Source organism: Ictalurus punctatus, chromosome 13 (genome assembly GCF_001660625.3).
Source record: "Ictalurus punctatus breed USDA103 chromosome 13, Coco_2.0, whole genome shotgun sequence".
NCBI lineage: Eukaryota > Metazoa > Chordata > Actinopteri > Siluriformes > Ictaluridae > Ictalurus > Ictalurus punctatus.
Window position 1 is genome coordinate 9,088,741 of NC_030428.2, and position 22,134 is coordinate 9,110,874.

The window sequence follows — 22,134 nt, forward strand, 5'->3', positions numbered from 1 at the left end:
ACAGTTATTCACATCAGCCCTGAGGAGGAGGTGTCGCACTCATTTATAATGATATTCCAGGCTTCACACAAAAACCTAGTCATAAATTCAACTCTTTTGAAGTTCTTTATATTAGTGTAACACATGTAGCCACAAAAAATAAGTCTACCGAGTCGATTCCGCTGATTATTATTTACAGACCCCCGGGGCCATATTCTGAATTCTTTGGTGAATATGCAGATTTCATCTCAAATCTGGTTGTTTCTCTACACAAAGCTTTAATTGTTGGTGACTTTAATATTCATTTTAATAACCCGGACGACCCTCTAAGACCAGAGGTTGTGTCTATTCTAGATTCAGTAGGGGTCAATCAGAATGGAATAGGACCAACTCATAGTGGTTGTCACACTCTTCACCTGATCCTAACATACGGATTAATAAAGAAAATATAGTCACACTTCTGCAGTCTGAAGCTATCTTAGACCATTATCTCATCTCGTTTAAATTGCGTACTGATCATAATATTTGCACCTTGCCACGCTATTTTAGTTTTATCAATAATCCCCCAGAGATATCAACCTATGATTAGATGACATGACGTCTGATCCCAAAGAACTCGATCAGGCGACTGAATGCTTCGAGTCAACGTTCCGCTACACGCTAGATAGGGTGGCTCCACTTACGAGAAAAATAATTAGAGAGAAAAAACTAGCACCCTGGTACAACGACCACACACCGTAAACAGACCACTCGAACGTAAATGGCGTCAAACCAAATTGGTAATATTTCAAACATCATGGAAGGAGAGCCTCCTGAACTATAGAAAACCCCTTAGTGCTGCTAGATCTCTCCACCCGAATTGAAGATAACAAAAATAATCCTAGATTCTTATTCAATACTGTAGCAAAATTAACTAGGAATAAAACCAGCACAGAAATATGCACACAATCATTATATAGCGGCGAAGATTTCCTGAATTTTTTCACTGGCAAACTTGAAAATATTAGACAAAAAATTCAGACTATTAATTTAAAACCTGAAAGTTTTATAACTAACCCTGTGGATAATAATATAGCAATATTAGATCAACGAATAGAATGTTTTACTCCCCTCAGAGAGACCAAACTAATTTCTTCAAAATCATCAAATATCAAAATTTGTACACTAGATAGATCTCTTACCTACATGTTTCTTCAAACAGATTATTCTGGAACTAACCGAACCCTTTGTAAAAAATAATCAGTTCTTCTCTTAGCCCTGGCTATGTACCTAAATCATTTAAACTAGCAGTGATCAAACCCCTGATTAAAAAAACCTGACCTTGACCCCTGTCAATTGTCCAGCTATAGGCCAATATCAAATGTGCCCTTTATCTCCGAGATCTTAGAAAAGGTTGTAGCACAGCAGCTACAGATGTGTCCATTAAAAATGCACGAGGGAGAGAACGTGATCCAGCAGTACGCCGCGGTACGCTGCGGTATGTCACTCGGTCAGTCAGAGCTGGCGAGTTAGGTGACCGTTAGGTGGCAGTCGTGTCACATTCGTTGAGCTAGCAAGTTGATTTCTAAAGGTGTAGTGAATATGACATTACACTACATTGAACAGTTAAACGAATGTTGATTAATATGTTATTGAAAAGCTAAGGCTCTGATATTTGACCACCGTTTTATTATAGTGCTAATGTTATAGTGACAGTAATTTCATAATTTCATTGAACAGTAACGGAGGCACTAGCGACCACTTTAGGAACACTGGTTCGAGCCCTGCTCTGAGCAGGCTTCAAGAAGTAAAAGAAACCCTCTGTAGGAAATTTACTTGCGAAAGGAAAATGCTCTACAGGATGTGCACTTGCTGAAGGAAAAAACAACCCTATAGGAAATGCACTTGCTGAAGGAAAATCTACAGGAAGTGCTAAAGGTAAAACATCTATAGACAGTGTAATGCTAAATAAAAAGCCTCTGTCGGAAGTGCACTTGTTAAAGGAAGCACCTTTACTGGAGGTGCGCTTTCTAAAGGAAAATCCTCCACAGGAAGTGCACTTGCTAAAGGAAAAACAACTCTGGGAAATGCACTTGATGAAGGGAACACATCTATAGGAAGTGCACTTGCTGAAGGAAACTCTACAGGATGTGCACTTGCTAAAGGAAAAACAACTCTATGGGAAGTGCACTTGATGAAGGGAACACATCTACAGGAAGTGCACTTGCTAAAGGAAGAACAACTCTATAGGAAGTGCACTTGCTGAAGGGAACGCTACAGGAAGTGCACTTGCTAAAGGAAAAACAACTCTATGGAAGTGTACTTGATGAAGGGAACACATCTACAGGAAGTGCACTTGCTAAAGGAAGAACAACTCTATAGGAAGTGCACTTGCTGAAGGGAACGCTACAGGAAGTGCACTTGCTAAAGGAAGAACAGCTCTATAGGAAATGCACTTGATGGAGGGAACACATCTACAGGAAGCGCACTTGCTAAAGGAAAAACAACTCTATGGGAAGTGCACTTGATGAAGGGAAAACAACTCTATAGGAAGTGCACTTGATGAAGGGAACACATCTACAGGAAGTGCAATTGCTAAAGGAAAAACAACTCTATAGGAAGTGCACTTGATGAAGGGAACACATCTACAGGAAGTGCAATTGCTAAAGGAAAAACAACTCTACAGGAAGTGCACTTGCTAAAGGGAAAACAACTCTATGGGAAGTGCACTTGATGAAGGGAACACATCTACAGGAAGTGCACTTGCTAAAGGAAGAACAACTCTATAGGAAGTGCACTTGCTGAAGGAAACTCTACAGGAAGTGCTAAAGGAAAAACATCTATATAAAGTGTGCTGCTAAATAAAAAAGTGCACTTGCTGAATAAAACACAACCATCTACACTCTACCTGTAAATCTTAGGAATGTATACTTGATAAAGAAAAAAATATCTATATGTAAAAATATAGATAAATACAGGCAAAAGCTTGATGGGAAGAGCAGTCCTCAATGGAAAAAGTAGAAATACTCTATGGGAAGTGCAGTTTCTGGAGGAAAACTCCCGCCTGTGGATGAAAATGATCCATGATGGCTCACTTTCCTCTTTTGTACCGTGCTCTTACCTGAGACTGCGCGTTGACATTGGCTCCATTATTCACCAGCTCTCTGACCACGTCAGTCTGACCAGCGAGTGAGGCTATGTGCAGAGCCGTGTTTCCTTTCTGTAGGCACAAAAACATGAGCTAAATGTTCAAATGTTCAATGAAAGTACATCAGGCTCCAAAAGAGTCCACTACCAAGGTGTATTTCACTTCATACGCTATGGAGAAACTAGTATAATTTTAGCAAGCTATATTTCTGGGGAAAAACAGATGACTCGATTCATGGGTCAAGAGTTTGAGATTACTTACTGAAACCTTTCCTGAATTTCAATCCCATCCTACTCGTTAAACTCTGAAAAAGATTCAGTCTTTCACCCCAATGAGTTCTTTGCCTTGTCTCTCTGAGGGAAGTGTCTGTCAAATCCCCCTGTCCTTTTTACAAAAGAGGATCCAATTAGAACCCCTTTAAAGAACCCTTAATTAACGCCTTTCTTCTAGACATCTAGCTGTCTGTCTTTGCTTGTGCATTATAAAAGTTATCTTCATTAATCTTCAGCAACCGTTTTATCTTAGTCAAGGTCACGGTGGATCCAGAGCCTATCCCAAGAACACTGGGTGCAAGGTGGGAATACATTGGGCTTCTGATTGGAAGGTTGTGAGTTCAAGTCCCAGCACCACCAAGCTGCCACTGCTGGGATTTGAACTCATAACCTTCCGATTATACGTCCAACGTCTTAACCACTGGTTAATGTCTTAAGCCCTCATATATTCCCACCTCACACCCAGTGTTCTTGGGATAAGCTCTGGATCCACCACAATCTTGGCCGGGATAAAGTGGTTGCTGTGGTTGGTGTTGAAGATGAAGATAACTTTTATAATGTGAAAACGTATTAACCTATAACTGCTGAGTTGTGTAAATGAGATCAATGCTCTGGATAAGGGCATCTGCCAAATGCCATAAATGTAAATGCAAAATGGCGGAAGGGGTGCTCGTCCATCGCAGGACACCAGGCTCACACATATTCACACCTAGGTGCAATTCAGAGTAGCTAATCCACCTTCTTTTTGGGTGTTGAGTACGAACCACAGAACCCAGAGGAAACTCACTTGGACAACGTGCAAAACTCTACACAGACGGGTAGAAACCTAAAATCAGGATTGAACCAGGGATGCTGGAGCTGTGAGGCAGCAACACTACGCACTGCCTCGTCGTGATGCCCAATTTAAAGAGGTTTTCTAGACATTTTCAAGTGCTTGTCTGGGTTCTTGTGCTGAGAAGGCTTTCATCTTTGCTCCATAGTTTATTGTCAGTAAATCCTTCTCATACATTAGTGTCATCAGTTCCCTAATGTTCCTTTGTGATGCATAACGGGCCATGTTAACTGCACTAGTGTCAGCTGTAGAACCTTAAGAGGCAATAACTAATGCTGTTGTTCGGTGTATACATGCATTACAATGAATGGTGGCTCAATAATTGGAGAAAAAGAAGCAAACGGTATGTGACCAGGCCATTCAGGTTCCTCGATCAGCTAAGAAATTATTATTATTTTTTTTTAATTCATTGTTTGTTAGAAGTAAAACTGGTTTTTGATGAATGAAATGAAATGAAATGAAAGCAGTTTGTGGTAGTAAACCCAGACTGTTGGACCCTTCTGTACCGATATATCAGTGTAATAAAACTGCTGTGGTCTGCTTGCATTCGGTCCGTTTGGGAAATGAGAGTACAGTACTGGCCAGTGTTTATTTACAAATGTGGAATTAAGCCACAGGATTTTGGCAGCCTGTGCAATATCATTGTTGTGGAAAGAGCTTTATTGGGAGACTATTTCCGCTGCTTAAAAGTGGCCTGTACGACTCTTGAAAACTGTCCATAACCTTGACTTTGGAAATTTGCCGAGGCAGCAAAGCCACGGACTGCTGAACTCATTACGCTGGCCTCCAGTAATAAATGCTCTCACTGTAATGTGTGTGTGTGTGTGTGTTTATCAGTGGGAAGTGGAATTTCCCACAGTACCCTTTGTGCCTACCTTTGTTGCCGCATCCACGGTGGCTCCGAGTTTAATAAGCTGTGCCACCATCTCTACATGGCCCTCTTTGGAGGCGAGATGAAGAGCGTTCAGGCCATTCTGGATGCACAGAGAAAGATACAAGTAGGTGAGCCTGTAGAACCTGTACTCATAATAACATACTTTGAATGTTGAACAAAGTAGCACCGAATTAATTAAACATCAAAACTACTAACTGAGCTATCAACGAGTCCATCTACCCTGATTACACAAACTAGTGCTGTATCTCAAATCGCACACTAATGTACTATTCTAGACTGTTGATGCGTACTAACACTAACCAGGTTTAATTTTACAGTTAGTGTTTGAATTTTAAAAACCTCTTCCTTTCATGCAGGCTCGAGCGAGCGGTCAGATACGAGGCTTGTACAACACAAAGTGAGCGTGTTAACATGAACTTAAACAAAGCCTTAACAGCGATCATTCCTTCATCCGTAGTAAAGTGCCCACTATAATGATAATGAGTCTTTATTAATCGCATATACATTACAGCACAGTGAAATTCTTTTCTTCGCATATCTCAGCATGTTAGGATGTTGGGGTCAGAGCGCAGGGTCAGCTATGATACAGCATCCCTGGAGCAGAGATGGTTAAGGGCTTTGCTCAAGGGCCCAACAGTGGCAGCTTGGCAGTGCTGGGGCTTAAGCACCAAGTCACCACTGCCCCTTTTATTTTGTTTATATTTTGGGAAATAAAACCAACAAAATTCGTCAGAAAATACTCCATACCAGTTATGAACTGGAGTGATGTAAATGAGGTTCAGGAATTCAGAATTCACACACCATGCTGACAGTGCTGGCTTTTCTTTTGTGCGCATTTTCCAGTGTTTCTGGGCGCAAAAAAATACTTAAAAAAAAAAAATTTTTTATATGGCCGAATGTATGTGGATGCCTGACCTTGCTCTAACATTTGCCACAAAGCTGGTGGCACATAATTGTGTAGAATGTCTTTGTATGCTGTAGTTTAAAAAAAATAAAAAATCAGGCCCAAACTTGTTCCAGCATGACGATACCCCTGTGCACAAAGCGAGCTCCATGAAGACATGGTTTGCCAACGTTGGAGTGGAAGAACTCAAGTGTCCTCACAGAGCCCTAACCACAACCTCACTGAACACCTCTGGGATGAACTGGAACACCAAATGTGCACCAGGCCTCCTCACCAAACATCAGTGCCTGACCGCATTAATACTCTTGTAGCTGAATGAACACAAATCCCCACAGCCACGCTCCAAAATCTAGTGGAAAACCTTCCCGGAAAGGGGTAACAACTCCATATTGGCATATTAATTAATAGATTGGAATACATTGTTCAACAAGCACATGGGTGCCATGGTCAGAAATCCACATACTTTTGGCCATATAGAGTACACATTTTGTATTTTCTAGGAATATAAGACAGGCATTTAAAAAAAAAAAACTGTGTTATCACAGAGTCTTCCTGTTTGTTTGCTGCGTTCTGGTTTTCTCTCTAGATCACTGCTTACACATAGTTCCTCACAACTCCGGTTCTTAGTTTCTTAGCCATAGTTTATAATACATGCTATGTGTTTTAATCCTACTGAAATATAGCAAAGTTGTACACATGTACTCTGTGGTGAAAAACATCCTGAATGTAATTACTAGGCTGGAGAAGAAGCGCTATACCCTGTGGCAAGAATTTAACCCGCACTAGAGGATAGAAAACCTAAAAATCTGACCAGACATCTCATTTCCATGCACACTGTTCGTTACTATCTGATATGTCTGTTGTTATCACTTTACGATCTGAAAGATGATCACAGTGAGTTCCAAGAGACAAAAACAGGAATATAAAGACAAGGAAGGCATATTTTTAGCTCGTGAAGTACTGTCTTTTGATGCAGTTTGCAGAAAGCCACACCACAAGCTTCATGGTAAAACCAGCATGGCAATATTGAAGTGGCAAGATCTGTCATCTGACACGAGATGTGTCGTTATAGGAAAATAATCAGCGGCAGGGTGGTGTGATGGTGTGAAGTTGATTATTTTCATAACAGTGTTTAGTTGCCTTATAGCAAAACAATTTGCCAATAAGTCGATTTTGATTCATTAAAGAACGACCCCTTCTTATGTTTTATCTGTTTCTAGTTACATTTAATGCTATGGAGCATTTGTGGTTTTTACCAAGAAACTTCTCCTGTGTCTGAAAACTTAAGTTACACTTACACTTCAGTTACAAAGCATGGGTACTTGACTAGAATGTACTAGAAGGAGTACTCGACTCCTTCCAAATATGCTAAATAAACATCTCGCAGAAAGCTATAGAAATTATAACGTATTAGAACAGCCGGAATTACTCTCAGCTGTACTGGTAAACGTTTTAATTAACACCTTCTGACTAATCAGAATCACACTCAACAGTGCTGTAATATATAATAGTTCAAGTAATAATAAGTTACTTGATTTAAAACCGTAGAGAAATAACCACTTCACTACCGTAGCTAGTTAAACTTGAGATTCGAGGCTAAACACTAAGACACAATCACCTACTGCATGGCAAGTTTGTACGACAACAATGTCTAATGTTTACAGTTATACATGTGAGAAACAGATTTTTTTTCTCAATGTTAACGATTTTTTTTTTATTATTATTATATCATAATGGCATCATGGATATGATTTTTTTTTCTAAAGGAGTATTTAGAAAAACGTTACTGAGGACAGCCATTCTAAATTTATTTATGTCAGAACTAAGTGGTTTTATTCCAATCTCTTGAAACTATTAGGCCTCTCAAAATTTAAACCACCCACTTCAAAGTACAGGTATATCTGACAAGTTTGCTTCCTGTTCACTTGAGATGCTATTCACCACGTCAGTCCATTTGTTTTGGCTGAAAACATGTCTCTTCAGACAAAACAAACTAAACCAAACAGCCACCGCTGCCCTGCCCCTAGTATATAGTTAGACAAATGAATAAATGTAAGTCTAACTTTGTGTCGTCTGGTTTTTGATCAGTTTTGACTGGTCTTAGCCCGAGTTTGGATTTGTCAGTCTACGCCATACAGCAAATTTTAGCCAACATCTGAATAAAGAGACTTTGAGCATACAGTACTGTGCAAAAGTCTTAGGCACATGCAAAGAAATGCTGTAAAGCAAAAATGCCTTCAAACATAATGAAACGAAATTTTTCTACCTAGAAACGTACTATAAAGAGCCGTCAACAGTAATAAACTTTTTTTAAAAAAACAACAAAAACAACAATATTTGGTGTGACAATGCTATTTTCTTTTTGTATATTTGTGCTAATATATAATATTATATTTTTTTATAAGTTCTTTAAAAGTTTTATAAGGAAAGTGGATGGTAAGTTTTACTGAGCATCTTGGAGAATCTGCCACAGTTATTCTGTAGACTTTTCTCTTTTTTTGCATGCAAAACCCAGCAATGTAAAATATATTATATATATATATGTTTGGGGTTTTTTTGTGTCTGAAAAGTGGTCTTTTATATAATTTGGTGCTTTCTTTACTGACATTCAAACAATTTTCCGTAACATTTCATTTTTTGTTGGAAAACCCATGTTTTTGGAAATACATTCATCCATCGATTTTCCATACCGCTACACACACACACACACACACACACACCATGGACAATTCTGGAAATGCCAATGAGCCTACAGCACATGTCTTTGGACTGGGGGAGGAAACCGGAGTATCCGGATCCCCTGAAGCACGGGAAGAACGTGCAAGCTCTGCGCACACAGGGTGGCGGTGGGATTCAAACCCCAATATAAATGTTTTTGTACTGATTCAGTAATGCTTAAGAACTAAGCCTCTGTAACAAAATCTGTGCTCAAAAAATAATTATAAAATAAAAAACATGTCGAAGATTTTTGCCCAGTATATCCTGTTCACATTCGGGTACTGTTTTGTTGACTTCCAATCTGCACATGCATCCTAAACTACGAGACACTGCCTAAGTTTGTCCCTCTACTAGCTGTGACTGTTAGCTTAAGAAATATATACTACGTTACATATGTGTAGAAATAAAATGGCTTTGTAAATCGTTCTATTCTGTGAATACAAACACTCAGCTAGTGGCTAACTGATGCCGAATTCCCTTTCATACGTCACACTTCGGCACAGTTTGAGTGCTGTAAGCAAACTCGAACTGACCTGGTTGCAGATGTTGATCTCGACCCCAGACTTCAGGTAATCGAGGGCTTTCTCGAGGTTTCCAGCCCGGGCCGCTCGCAGATAACTGGCATTGGTGTCAGTCTGCAAAACACGGATAACATTCCAACTTAGAAAAGGTCATTTCTAATACAAAAACATATACAGTACAGTTAGCCCAAAATCCTGACATGCCTGTAAGTATGAGATTTCTGCGTAAATTGTAGGTATTTCACGTCAACGTTTACTCATATTATTTGATTAACTGATGACAAGATCCCCGTCGCTGTCTGCTGATGTAATAGAGTAAATGCATAAATCACACAAACGTATATAGGTATAGGTTTGTACTTGGGGACATCGTAAGTTTTCCATGCATCCTACTCCACTCAGTTTACTTCCACGGGCCCTCTGGTGCTTGTTAAAGAGGCTGTCTGACATTTGTAATAAACTGGAGCAGTGAGAGCTGGAAGATTTATGCGAGCGAAGCCACGGAAGCGGCGTACTGTAGAAATGTCACTGCAGAAAAAAAAGAATGGATGGAAGGAATTATGTCTGGGTTTTTACAGGGGGATTTCCACTGCAATGAGACAAACAAATGCACTGCAGCTAGCAAAGATGAGCCCACACCCACACTGTGTGGGGGGAAAAAAATATACAAGACTTTCCAGGCTGCTACAATCCAGTGCATTAGTGGAAGATGATGCTCACATGATCCTCATCAGGACAAGTTTAGTTTGTGTGTCAGCCTCGCAGGTAAAGCTCCGTACTAGAGACTGAGAATGTTGTGAGTGCAAATTCAAGATCTGTTTTGTTTTCGGTTAGATATTGTGTTCTGGCCCACTAGAATAAAAGAATTCGCCGAAAAAACTGAATAAGGGAATGTCATCTTTTGGCTGGAAAAAAAAACAAAAACATTTTGATGTTTTGACTCATATTTCCTCATGTACAGCCTTGGTCTTGACAGCTACAATAGTGTTTACGTTGTGGAGTGTGTAATAGAGTGCTGCAGAAATCAGTCTTAAAACCTGGAAATGAGTTAGCATTTTTGCACTTCCGGGTCCATCGTCCTGAAATCAATGGGTTTTTTGAAGGGGTTTCTGGATAAATGCCTGAAATAAGGTCTGTGGTTAACACTAGCTCAAGATATTTTCACGTTTTATTCTACAACATAAAATATATCAGTTATACCCTACTCGTGATTTTGTTCAGCTTGTACGTGTCTTGAAAAAGGAGGTTGCTAACAAGTGGCTAAATGGGACTCTGGGAGGTAGCTGGGGACATTAAATGTACTGTAATCACGCCAAACAGGAAAAATCATCTACTACAGCCTTGTTTCTCATTTCTACAGACAAATTTCCAACTTAATATTTTCCAATTGTACTGTTTTTGGGGTTTGTTTGGGGATTTTTATTTTTATTTTTTTTCAAATTATAGTGCTATAAATTCAATCGTAGGCTTAATGGTGGTGACGTTGAAGTCATTTGACCATGGTGTAGTTTGTTTACAGCCTTACTTTCTACTTTCTATCTGGCGATTGTATTTAGGCTTCAAAATTCATAAATGGTGTGTTCATTTGAGATTATCTTCATGAACAAAACGTGTAAGAATCATAAACTGTTGTTGGACACAGAGCTTATTTTCTGCAATAATCCAAAAGCCAATGAAAAAATCCTACTGGCTTTTTGTCGAGGGAATCAGGGTGATGCTAACTTCCGGGTTGGCCTACAAAAATACGCCATTTTGCAGCACTCTATAGAAGCCCAATGAGAAAAAAAAGAACGTATTTGATCTTTCCTAATTCTTTCCTGGTGGTTCAGTACTTAAGGTGCTGGAACTATAGGGCACTCCATGGTTAACTTATGTTAAATCCTGCCATATGCAAGGAGGAACATTTGATTGTACTCTATACTGTAAATAAGAAATAACACACAAAAGACCGTGCTGTTACATGAAAACAGTGCAGGCCAGGATGATGGGATGTCCACTATCCTCCTGAAGTGCATTAGTTTTGTCTAGCCGGCCGGTCTGGAGTGTGTTATTTCGCTTATATCACAGCAATTTGCCAATGAATATTTATTAATGAATGACACATTAAGTATTTGAACTATTTATGGTTAGATACTTGTTATAGTTTATTCTTGTTAGGATTTTTCCTAACAAAAAAACTTCACCACATCAACAATTATAAGAATTACTTTGTTAAACAACAACCTGTTTTTCAATCCCATTTATAATTAGACTTTTTAGTTTCTTTGGAGCATCTGCCATGCAAGCCCCTGTGTATGAGCAGATACTATAAAAACACTAATGTATTACAACGAGCACATTAATAATAACCTATTGACAGGTGGCGGAGACCATGACAGTTTCAGGTTAAGATTCTTTATTTTAACAATGAAAAAACAAACCCAAAAATGAAGAGCTGAATCAAAGTTAAGGCAGAAGTTAAACAGACTTACTTGGGCAAGAGACAAAGACATAAACCAGGAACTAGAAACGTAGTCGTGATCATAAACACAATAGCAAAGAATCATAAGGATTGGTATAGACCGGTACGTGATACTGAACCTATACTTCGAAATGTACTGATGGAATGAGTCTCCTAATATACCGTGTGAATGTAGTCCAGGTGTGTACAATCGGAATGAGGGTGAGAGTTTGTAGATCCATGTTTGTAGGCCGGTCTGTGTTACCTGCATTGACTTGACACCTATCATTCGTTACAGCCAGAACTACTTGTGTTGTTATATGAAAATAATACACACTTACTGACCAATCAGATTCAAACATTCAACCGTACTCTGGTATAAATGTGTATATTAGAGATGGACAAATCATAACTGCATTAACTAACCCACCAAACACATTAAAGCCCAGTCCTATATTATGCTTGCCCAAGAGTCCAATTAACTACTAATGTTTTTGGTGATGAATGTCTTGGGCTAACATTTCCGCAATGAGCTGTGCTGTTCTCTCAGTCAGTCAGTACATTTAAAAGCATCATATGAATCTGGCTAATGTCTTCATTTTCCCTCGATGAAGTTTCAAAGATGCCTGTGACTGTTGTATACATTTAAACCTGATTCATTTTCTATAACAGCAGTTCTGACAGTAATGTCGGCTGCGAAGCAAATCACAGGTTTATATGAATGCACTCACTGTAATACTTTATTGTTTCATTGGGGCAGGGGTGGCTTGGCGGTTAAGGCTCTGGGTTACTGATCGGAAGGTCGGGGGTTCAAGCCCTCAGCACTGCCAAGCTGCCCCTGTTGGGCCCTTGAGCAAGGCCCTTAACCGTCTCTGCTCCAGGGTTGCCATATCATGGCTGACCCTGCGCTCCGACCCCTACTTCCTAACACACTGAGACATGCGAAGAAAAAGAATTTCACTGTGCTGTAATGTATACGTAACTAATAAAAGTCTCATTATCATTACACTAACACTTTACACGGGGACTTGGCCGGTGGCTGCTCCACATAAACGGATTTAAATTGTATAATAAGGAGATTTTTGCTGTAACTTTAAGTTTTCCGACACAGGAGTGATCAGGATCGATTAAATAGCGTTGTTTTCTCTTCAAGATAGAAGAAAGGAAAGACTGATGAGGGGACGACTGCTGTAATGTAAACGACAACATGGAACTTGTTTCAAACGTAACTGTTAGCTTCTTTAATGAATAAAAATGCGTGATCATTGGGAAACTGAAGAATAAAACATGATGGCATGGACTCAAAGGAAAATAAGAGGCTGCACAACACCACTCCATCAGTAATTATTTTCCTAAACAACACATCCCACAGTGTTTTATTCTTTCCATATACAGTACTTCATATACTGTTGTTATATACCTGTTGTTTTTATGCTATACCATCACACCAGTATATCATCACACAGCATGTTCGATTCAAACGAGCTGAATTTGAAGCTTTCCGTATTGCGGCCTGACATTTTAAAATGGTACCGATTACTATTTTTTTTTCCCACGCACAAAATGTGAGGATAAAAGGCATATCATCCATTCATTACTGCCATTCTCGGAGCTTAAAAATATGGCAGGAATGACATAAACAACTGCAGCGGTGCACATGACTGTCCTTTGGTAAAAGTACTGCGAGCTCAGGGCGTGTTTTTGTGAGAGCAGTCGATGCTCGAATGCTCGTTTCTGCATTGGGAACATTCTTTCCATTGCTGTACAGAGAGGATCCACAAGGGTCGGGACTGTGAAGGTGTGGCCTGCCGAAAGCCAGACAAACAAGCGAGTCAGCATGTACACACACACACATACACACACAGAAAGAGAGGGTTGGGGTGGGGGTCCGTTGTTGCTGCAGTGCTCTGACAGAGTAAAGATTTCCGACACACCCAATCACACATGAACACACACACACACACACACACACACACACACACACACTACGACACTTTGCACCATGTGCGCTAGTATATTAACCCAACTGTTCCTATGTATTAATATGTCAGTTCATATGGAACAATACATTTGTTTTGTTTGCCTTCGAAAAAAAAAAAAAATATATATATATATATATATATATATATATATATATATATATATATATATATATATATATAAAGAGCATGTTTTCCAATTCTATATTATGACATAACTAAAGCAGAAATAAAATCCGGTTCAAATTCACGGTTTGATTCCAAAACATTCAAACTGTCTAATTTAAAGCTTAAATACTGTATATATTCCTTTCTACTCAAATCCATCAATTAAACACTGCTCAGTCCTACGTCGTTCCTTTTGGTCCGTGCATTGTACAGTGAAGGATAGTCCTCTGCAGTGTGTGGGTGTTTTCCCTTAAATCTAACATACTGCCTCTCTCTCTCTCTCTCTCTCTCTCTCTCTCTCTCTCTCGTTCTCTATGACTAGGCTCATTCTTATCCTTTAGGGAAAAAAGACTAAACGTATGTGTCTGAAGATCTTTTCTCCTATGGCCAAATTCACTCTTCTTAGCCCCAAACATGCAAATGGTGTATTGATTTCACACCCAACGAGCCATATGAGGACATATGAGACGATAACAAAACAGATTTCTCCTCTGCTATAAAGCCTGGATACAGGAATAATGGCTACTATGAGGCTTGTGTGTAGATTCTGAATACAAGACACGCTTCATTTTTGCGATATATATATATATATATATATATATATATATATAGTTTGAGGCGTGTATAATCATAAATATTGTGTAGTGTGTGTGAGGTAGGTCAGTCTACTGATGCTTCATCAGACTAGAGTGGTAAAATTGACGTTTCTTTATGGCAACCTGATTCCATTAGAGCAGGGGTGTCCAATCTTATCCGGAAAGGGCCGGTGTTGGTGCAGGTTTTCATTCCGATCAAGCAGGAGCCACACCTGATTCCCCCTGTTTAATCAGTTGAACTTGGCTTTCAATAGATGCAGGTTTGGCTTCTGCTTGGATGGAATGAAACCTGCACCCACACCGGCCCTTTCCGGATAGGATTGAACGCCGCTGCATTAGAGGTTAGCAGGAATTCGAACAAATCAGATTTGTGTAGTTGGACGAACTGTGTAGCAATGCTTTCTGTGATAGGCATGTATTATTATACATGAAGAACTTTTCAAAGCACTGATTTTAGGCTTATACACTGAGTTGCCAGTTTATTAAGCACTTCAGAGGTGTACCAAATAAATTAGAAAAGCACCATACTGTATAATGTCTTAATCAATGCTTTAAAAAGTAGGTCCAATATATATATATATATATATTAGGGATGCACCAAATGTTCTTCAACCGAAATTATTCCGAAATAAGTGAAAATGCAGAATAAATTTGACCGAACAATGACGTGTTTGATGACGCGACCAAATAGCCTAGAAACCCGAGTGAGACGCGTGAATGTCACGAGCTACATGCACAAGCTACGTGCGCTATGGATGTTTACTTTTTTATTTCTGTTCCGGAGTATTCTGTCACGTCGCGAGACGTAAGGGAGTAGAGTACGGAAGCAGGTAAAGACGTATTTATTTAAGGGCAGGCAGACAAATCCAAATCGTAATCCAAAAAACGTAGTCAAGACAGGCAAAGGGTTATCGGGCGATCAGCAAACAGGCATAAACGGAGCAAAGCAGGAATCAAAGTCGCGGTCACAGAAAACAGGGTCAAAACACAAAACAAGAAACATGAACTAGTACTATGGACTGGGAGCGGAAAAACCAGCGGGGACTAAACGAACTAATCTATAGTTTAAATTAACTAAATCTATCAAGGAACATAACATTAACAACGTATCTAACTATACTATATCTACTCTAATACTCTGCGAGGTGTACAGGGACGCGAGCGGTATATATCCCCAATAGAACCCAATAGAACCATTTTCTGCACTCTTGTCAATGCACTTTTTAATGCACTTTTTAGTTGTAGACTACAGTGTGTTCCATTCTTTCAGCAGTCGGTTATAGGCCTAACATCGGCTATTCAAGGGGGCTCAAAGATGACCACATCCAAATATTTTTATTTTACTCATTTATTTATTTAAAGTTATATTGTGCCTTGTCGGTAGCCTATGCCTGCTGGAATGAAAAAAACTGTTCAGTGTTAAATAAATATTTTGAAATTGTAGTTTTTGTAATTGATTTTTTTCTTTGAAAAGCAAGACAAAATAGTAAAAAGCACATTTTAACTATTTAACTTGTGCAGTGGTGAAAAAAATGGCAAAATAAATGGAAAAAACGCGCGCGCGCAAAAAAAAAAAAAAAAACGTGTTCGGCCTTCGGCCAAGTTTTTCATTATATTCCTTTCAGCTTCGGCCGAGAATTTTCATTTCGGTGCATCCCTAATATATATTATCAGGTTCAACAAATTTCATTCAACACTGCCTCATTTTTTGTTTTTATTGGGGAATATCTAGAATATAAGTAATGGCCACTTTGGAAAGGAACTTAAACACAGAGATAACGCTGTTAACTGACACGCTACATACAATCACAGCAGACTCAGATAACAGGGAGCCTGCACTTGCTCACAGAACATAGTTTGAGAATTCAGGAGCTCCATTTGCACACACACACACACACACACACACACACACACACACACACACACTTTATTACTTTATTTTACTGTCTCCGAAAAATTTCACTTATTGTAAAAGAAACGGTCGTGAGATCAGTTGGCAGTAATGTGACACACTAGTGTCACATAATAATATGCTTATTATGTAAAGCTTAAGAAGGTCTATCATTAGAGCATCTTCGTTGCATAATCTGATATGATTTTATTGGAATCATCTCATAAGGAGTGATAAGTAATCATCTTAAAAGTCAACTCCTATCATACAGTCTTTAGATCAGCTATACTATATTGTACTATATGAATACTATAACTGCATACTGAAACCTGATCACCACACCCATGTGTGCGTTTTCTCCAAACTGTTGCCACAAAGTTGGAAGGACACAATCGTACAGGATGGCTTTGTACGCTTTAACTTTACAAGAGGCCCGAATCTGTTCAAGCATGACAGTGCCGTTGTGCACAAAGTGAGGTCCATGTAGACGTGGTTTACCAAGGAGAGTATGGAAAACCTTGGCCTCAACAAACACCTGACTGCTGACTGCACCCCAGACCTCCTCACCCGTCATCAGTGTCCGACCTCACTAATGCTCTTGTGGATGAAAGAGCACAAATCCCCATAACCACACTCCAAAACCTAGTGGAAAGCCATTTTCTAGAAGAAGTCTGGAGGTTATTATAACAACAAATCTGGAATTGGATGTTCAAAAAGCAAATATGGGTGTGATGGGCAGGCGTCCATAAACTTGTGTCTTAAAAAGTTACTAAAAATGTATCTAACAAAGACGCATCCAAAGTGATGTACAGTAGTTTAACGTAACTGAGTATACATGATGTTAAGTAAGTAATTTATTTAGTACTGTAATTGGCCTCTCTAGGCAAATTATTATGTTCTACGCTGAATTGTAGTCTCTCAGACATGGCAAATAAACCAATCTTCTTACGATCAAACCATCGAAATATTATAATCATCTTAGAGGATAATAAATCGTTAAACACTTACTGAATATACCGAAAGTCTGAAGAACACTAAGTCAGCACTACAAAAATAATATTACAGCTGTCAACCCAGCTAAAATGTTTACTTTAGCACTAAAACTTTTTTGGCTTCAACAATACTCAATATTTTAATATTTTTAAGATACCAATTATATATGTATGTTAAGACAAACCTTTCCATATCATTGGCCTGTATCCAACTGAGACAATTTACGAACATTGTGCAGCAAACCATTATCACAGCAGACATTTTCAAAACAATGCAAGAAGGTTATTTTATATCGTCTCACTGCGCTGTTGAATTCTCAAATCTGATTCGTCAGAAGGTGTTGACTAATTTTGTATAGCAGCATGGCTCGGACAGTAGCGTCAAATCAGAGGCTTCGCTCACTCTACAGTTATTCTACAGTAAAACGTTATTGTGCCTATCATAGCAGCTTACACAAGGAATTGTACAGCGAACGTTCCATGCAAACAGATTCCAAACTGTGTGTAATCACTGACGTGGTGACCATTTTCTGTGAGGAGATGTTTATTTATTATTTTTAGAAGGCGTTTTCAGTGTCGGAAGTAAAAACTTTTACATTTCCCGACACAGGGAGGTCTTGAGAATGAAAGGCTTTGCGGGGTTTCTTGGTTAGATTTTTTTTTTCTGCATTTTTTTGGCCTTATTAAAGTTAATAAGTTATTCAAAAGAGTGGAAAAAAAAGACAAGGAATGACTCTAAACATTCCCAGATGTTTTTATTTTTTTGGGAATGTTAGGATTAATGTGCCTACAAGAACAAATTATAAATGCTATGCGGTGGCTAACCTAACATTGTTAACTGGAGGGATTCGTACACCAAACTGATAAGTATAACATGCATGATCATGGTAGCAAATTGTTATTTCTGTCATGAACCAAGAGTAAAAACCATTGGATGCATCTCTGAACTGGTGCAAAGTTAACCCGTACTCAATGTTTGTGAGTACACATCCTAAAGGTCGTAAGCCCTGTAATATACTGTAACATGCTGCACCTTACTCACCATTAAAGCGCAAATTTATAACAAAATATGACACAAAATACAGCTATTCCACATCACAACTCTCCAGAGGATCTTTCAAGAGTCAACTAAAGCATAACTTGTTTCATTGTACCCAAGGTCGTGTAGTTACATTTCTTTTCAGCAGCACTATCACGCTCCTCTACCATGCCAGTATTTGAAACACAACCCCAATCCGCCAATGCAGTAGCCTGTCGCAGTCATGCCTCATTCCCGTAAATGCCATCAACGATACACACGCTTAACGTTCTGTCCTTGTGCACTCTGATCATGCTAAACATCCACTGACCCTCCCTAGCTCATATTGCTCCACTCAGACACATTAGCAGCACACATCCTAAGCGTGGTGGTGCACTAAAAGACGTTTTAAAAGTTCACTTACTAGCTCTTGGCACTCTGCTTCCTCTTCCACAGCCATATTGCCTCCAGTCCAATGTGCAACCTGAGTATTCGATTATCTAGCCCTGGAAGCTAGAGCTACGGTTGAGGGGCATTATGGAGACGCTAAAAATACACGACCTAACAAGGCAAGGCACACAAGGAAAAGGCTAATCAGTTTGTAGGCTATTTTGCTGATTCCCTGTCCCATCGCAGAAGCACCTCCTCTCTCATCCTTCTGTCCTTGTCCTCAGTAGGATGCTAGCTCAGCTAACCTCCTCCCAGCCGCACATCTCAGGATCAGCTATGTCCGTGTGTCCTCTGCCCTCACACTTACCATATTTGTAGGCGCTAGCAACTTCTGTCCTGGATGAGTGTAACCATGATCAGGACTGAAATAGCAGCAGGGGGAAGTGGTGGCTCTGCTCAGGCTCTGTACGCCAGCAGGCCTCCCAAACTGGGTTCTGTCCAGCACGGGGCTTATTGTCAACCTGCTTATCAGCTCTTTTTCAATTCCCCCTCCCCCCTCCTCTCTTGCGCTCGTCCACAATGTCCCGGCACAGCCAGGCTCGGCTCAGGCGCATGGTACTGTTGGGAGCCAGTCAGCCATACAGAAGAGAATTGGGATGGCTTTAGGTTGGATTTGCGGGCATTTCCCCAGGTATTAATGGCATGACAGCACGATGCTGGTTGTCTCTTCCTGGGATGTTCCAGGGGAAACGACAATGTAACCATCACGACCCGCTCCACACACACACCCAGTCTAATCCCTATGCTTTCTTTGTCGCTAGGTCAATCAATGAAAATCATTGAATCAATGAAAACTGCAGTAGTTTGGTCTGGATTTCTTTTCTTTTTTTAAATGATCTTTCTGAATGAAAAAGAAACATAGTGTTCTGAGCCACTGTTTGGTCAAATCAGTAATAAAATATCCCAAACATAAAAAGAATATAATGGCTTTTCAGAAATGATTATTCATCTCATTCGCGTCAAATCTCGTAAGTCAAGTCAAGTGGGTTTTCATTGTCATTCCTCTATACTGCTTGTATACATTGGAACAAAATGGCGTTTCTTCAGGACCATGGTGCAACACGGAACAGTACGCAAGACTACAAAAAGTGCAAATACACAACAGTGTGAGACGAGTGCAAAACAATAAATAAACCGGGCAATAGATATACAGAACATGGACTGTGACTGTAAACATGGGCTGTAGGTATTTTGCAATATAGCATAACAAGTATAGCAGCAATGCTGGCAGCAAAAACAAGTTCCATAGTATAAAGATAGTAAGTCGTGACTTTGTGAAAACTACTGTCCATTGAAAACACTGGATTTCTAAGGCAGAGAGAAATAAATCACATGCTCCAACTGCTTATTCAAACTGGATTCGTTTTGCAGTATGGGATGTGGGGGTAATATAAATATTACTGGAGTACACCTGGGATCCTATCCATATCCGTCATGTCAGTCACTTTTGTCAAGTCATTTCGGGAAAGTTTACAACCCATTTTAATGTTCACTAGAAATAATCCCAGGGAATCCCCAAGAGATGGCAAATTGCTAAAGATGACATTATATCCTGTGAGAAAAGTGGTTTCGTGCTTTTTCTTAAGTATAAAGACACTCCAAGAAGTGCTTACTCTTTCTTAAGCTTTCTTTTCTTTTCTTAAACCAAACACAACATTTAAAATATAGAAATGTCAGAGAAGCAACCCTTCTGATGCTTTTTGGTAAGCTTTTGAGTTCCTAGCACAAGTATAGCCTAGACACTGTACATGCCACAACCTTATAATAAGGGCTCATAATAAATGAGATGACGTGTATGGATGTAGTAAGCATGGAAATTTCCATTACTAAACTACCATCTCTGTGATTTATACAGAGATCCCATATGCCATGCAAGTCGTTCATAATCACTACAGACGTCCTCCAGCAACATTACTTAACAGACATACAGCATGTCTGGCAATCGTATCCCATCCGAATAGTGCTCAAGGCTAATGTCAGACCCCACTGGGCTCTCACAAGAATGTGAGCGCAAACATACCCTGCATTCCAGTACTGCTTTTGTAGCACCATGTGTTCAGCGACTCTGAAACACGTGGTGAGAGCACACTTTTGGCTTCCAGTACGGTGTTGTTTTAAACAGTGTCCTTTGAGATTTGTATTCTCTTTAAAAACATACTATTAGTAATATTAGCTGGCTAAACAGATATTATGCAAATTAGCAAGCGGGGTAAGGTGACAAACAGCTGACAATCAGCTGTCAGGTTAAATCTAGAAGCTTTAAAGGTTGTTCGGTTTGTCCCTCAGTGGGAAATAATACCAAGAACCCTAGATAGAGATGGGGTTCAACTATTAAGAAATATTTTTATTTCTCTTGCTTACATTTGTTTAAGGATATTGCATGAGGTTGCAATGGCTTTCGGGTAAGCGCACTAGTTTTGCTGTAATTTGACTAATATTCACGAGTGACACGGCTAACCAGCGTCACTTAAGCTAAAAACAAATGAAGGCAATGGCTTTTAAGTGCGAATGTTCAGGAAAAGGTGAGTTAGTAATATGGTAGGCAGCATAGTCGAGATATAGACACGCACTGACAAAAAAAAATAAATTAAAAATTAATAGCACTGAGGATCCCCTTGCTTTTTGATAGCTCAGACTTTTTACTCTGTTTAGCATGAAGGAGCTCTGGGGATAGCAGATACAGCAGTTAGCCATCTCTAAAGGACATGGTTACCATGGCAACTGCTCCAAAAGGGAGAGTCATTGGATGGATGATGGTACTGGAGGTTTGGAGACTATTGGAAAATATTATGAAATTCCCTTTCAAATCTTTTGACAATGTAGATGAAGATACAGTTTATTCAAAAGCTTTTATATTTTGTACAAAAAAACAAAAAGTAGTTTAAAGCTTTAAATATAAACATGGTATTAGATTTCAAGTGCAGTCCTAATGGAAACTAGATCTGGGTAATATGAAAATCGGTACGTTACCATACACTTACAAACTTTTAAATATTATAAATACATTTAACTTTTTAAATATTTATACCGCAGCAGAGTTGAATACTCGAATCTGATTGGTCAGAATTTTTGTATAACAGCACGGCTTGGACAGTAGTTCCAGCTGTAACACGAATGATTGGATGGTTTATATTAATGAGCTCTTTTTAATACGTTATTGTTTCTATAGTAACAGCTCACACACAGGGACTTGTTCGGCAGACGCGCCACGTAATATAAGACTAATAATAAACAGTTTTTAGCGTGAGCGTGATTCAATCGAGCAAGAGAGAGAAAAAACGAGACAGACTGGTGAGAAAATGGCTTTTTATAATGGTCATAACATAAGTGATGGAACGACAGGAACGTTCCA

The 22,134-nt window shown here is 39.3% G+C and overlaps 1 protein-coding gene across 30 annotated transcripts in view; it reads right to left on the minus strand.

The window, feature by feature from the left end:
• Window positions 1-22,134, minus strand: part of ank3b (ankyrin 3b) — a 189,386-nt gene that overhangs the window by 79,356 nt on the left and 87,896 nt on the right. For 27 of the 30 annotated variants that reach the window (XM_053684955.1, XM_053684948.1, XM_053684950.1 and 24 more), the window contains exons 2-4: window positions 9,261-9,362; window positions 5,086-5,184; window positions 3,080-3,178 (exon numbers count right to left, since the gene is read on the minus strand). In XM_053684955.1, the coding sequence (XP_053540930.1) occupies window positions 3,080-3,178; window positions 5,086-5,184; window positions 9,261-9,362 (300 nt within the window). Of the gene's footprint in view, window positions 1-3,079; window positions 3,179-5,085; window positions 5,185-9,260; window positions 9,363-18,356; window positions 18,380-18,756; window positions 19,028-19,089; window positions 19,303-22,134 lie in introns of those variants that run through there. The other 3 variants (XM_053684966.1, XM_053684956.1, XM_053684960.1) reach the window with 3 other exon arrangements.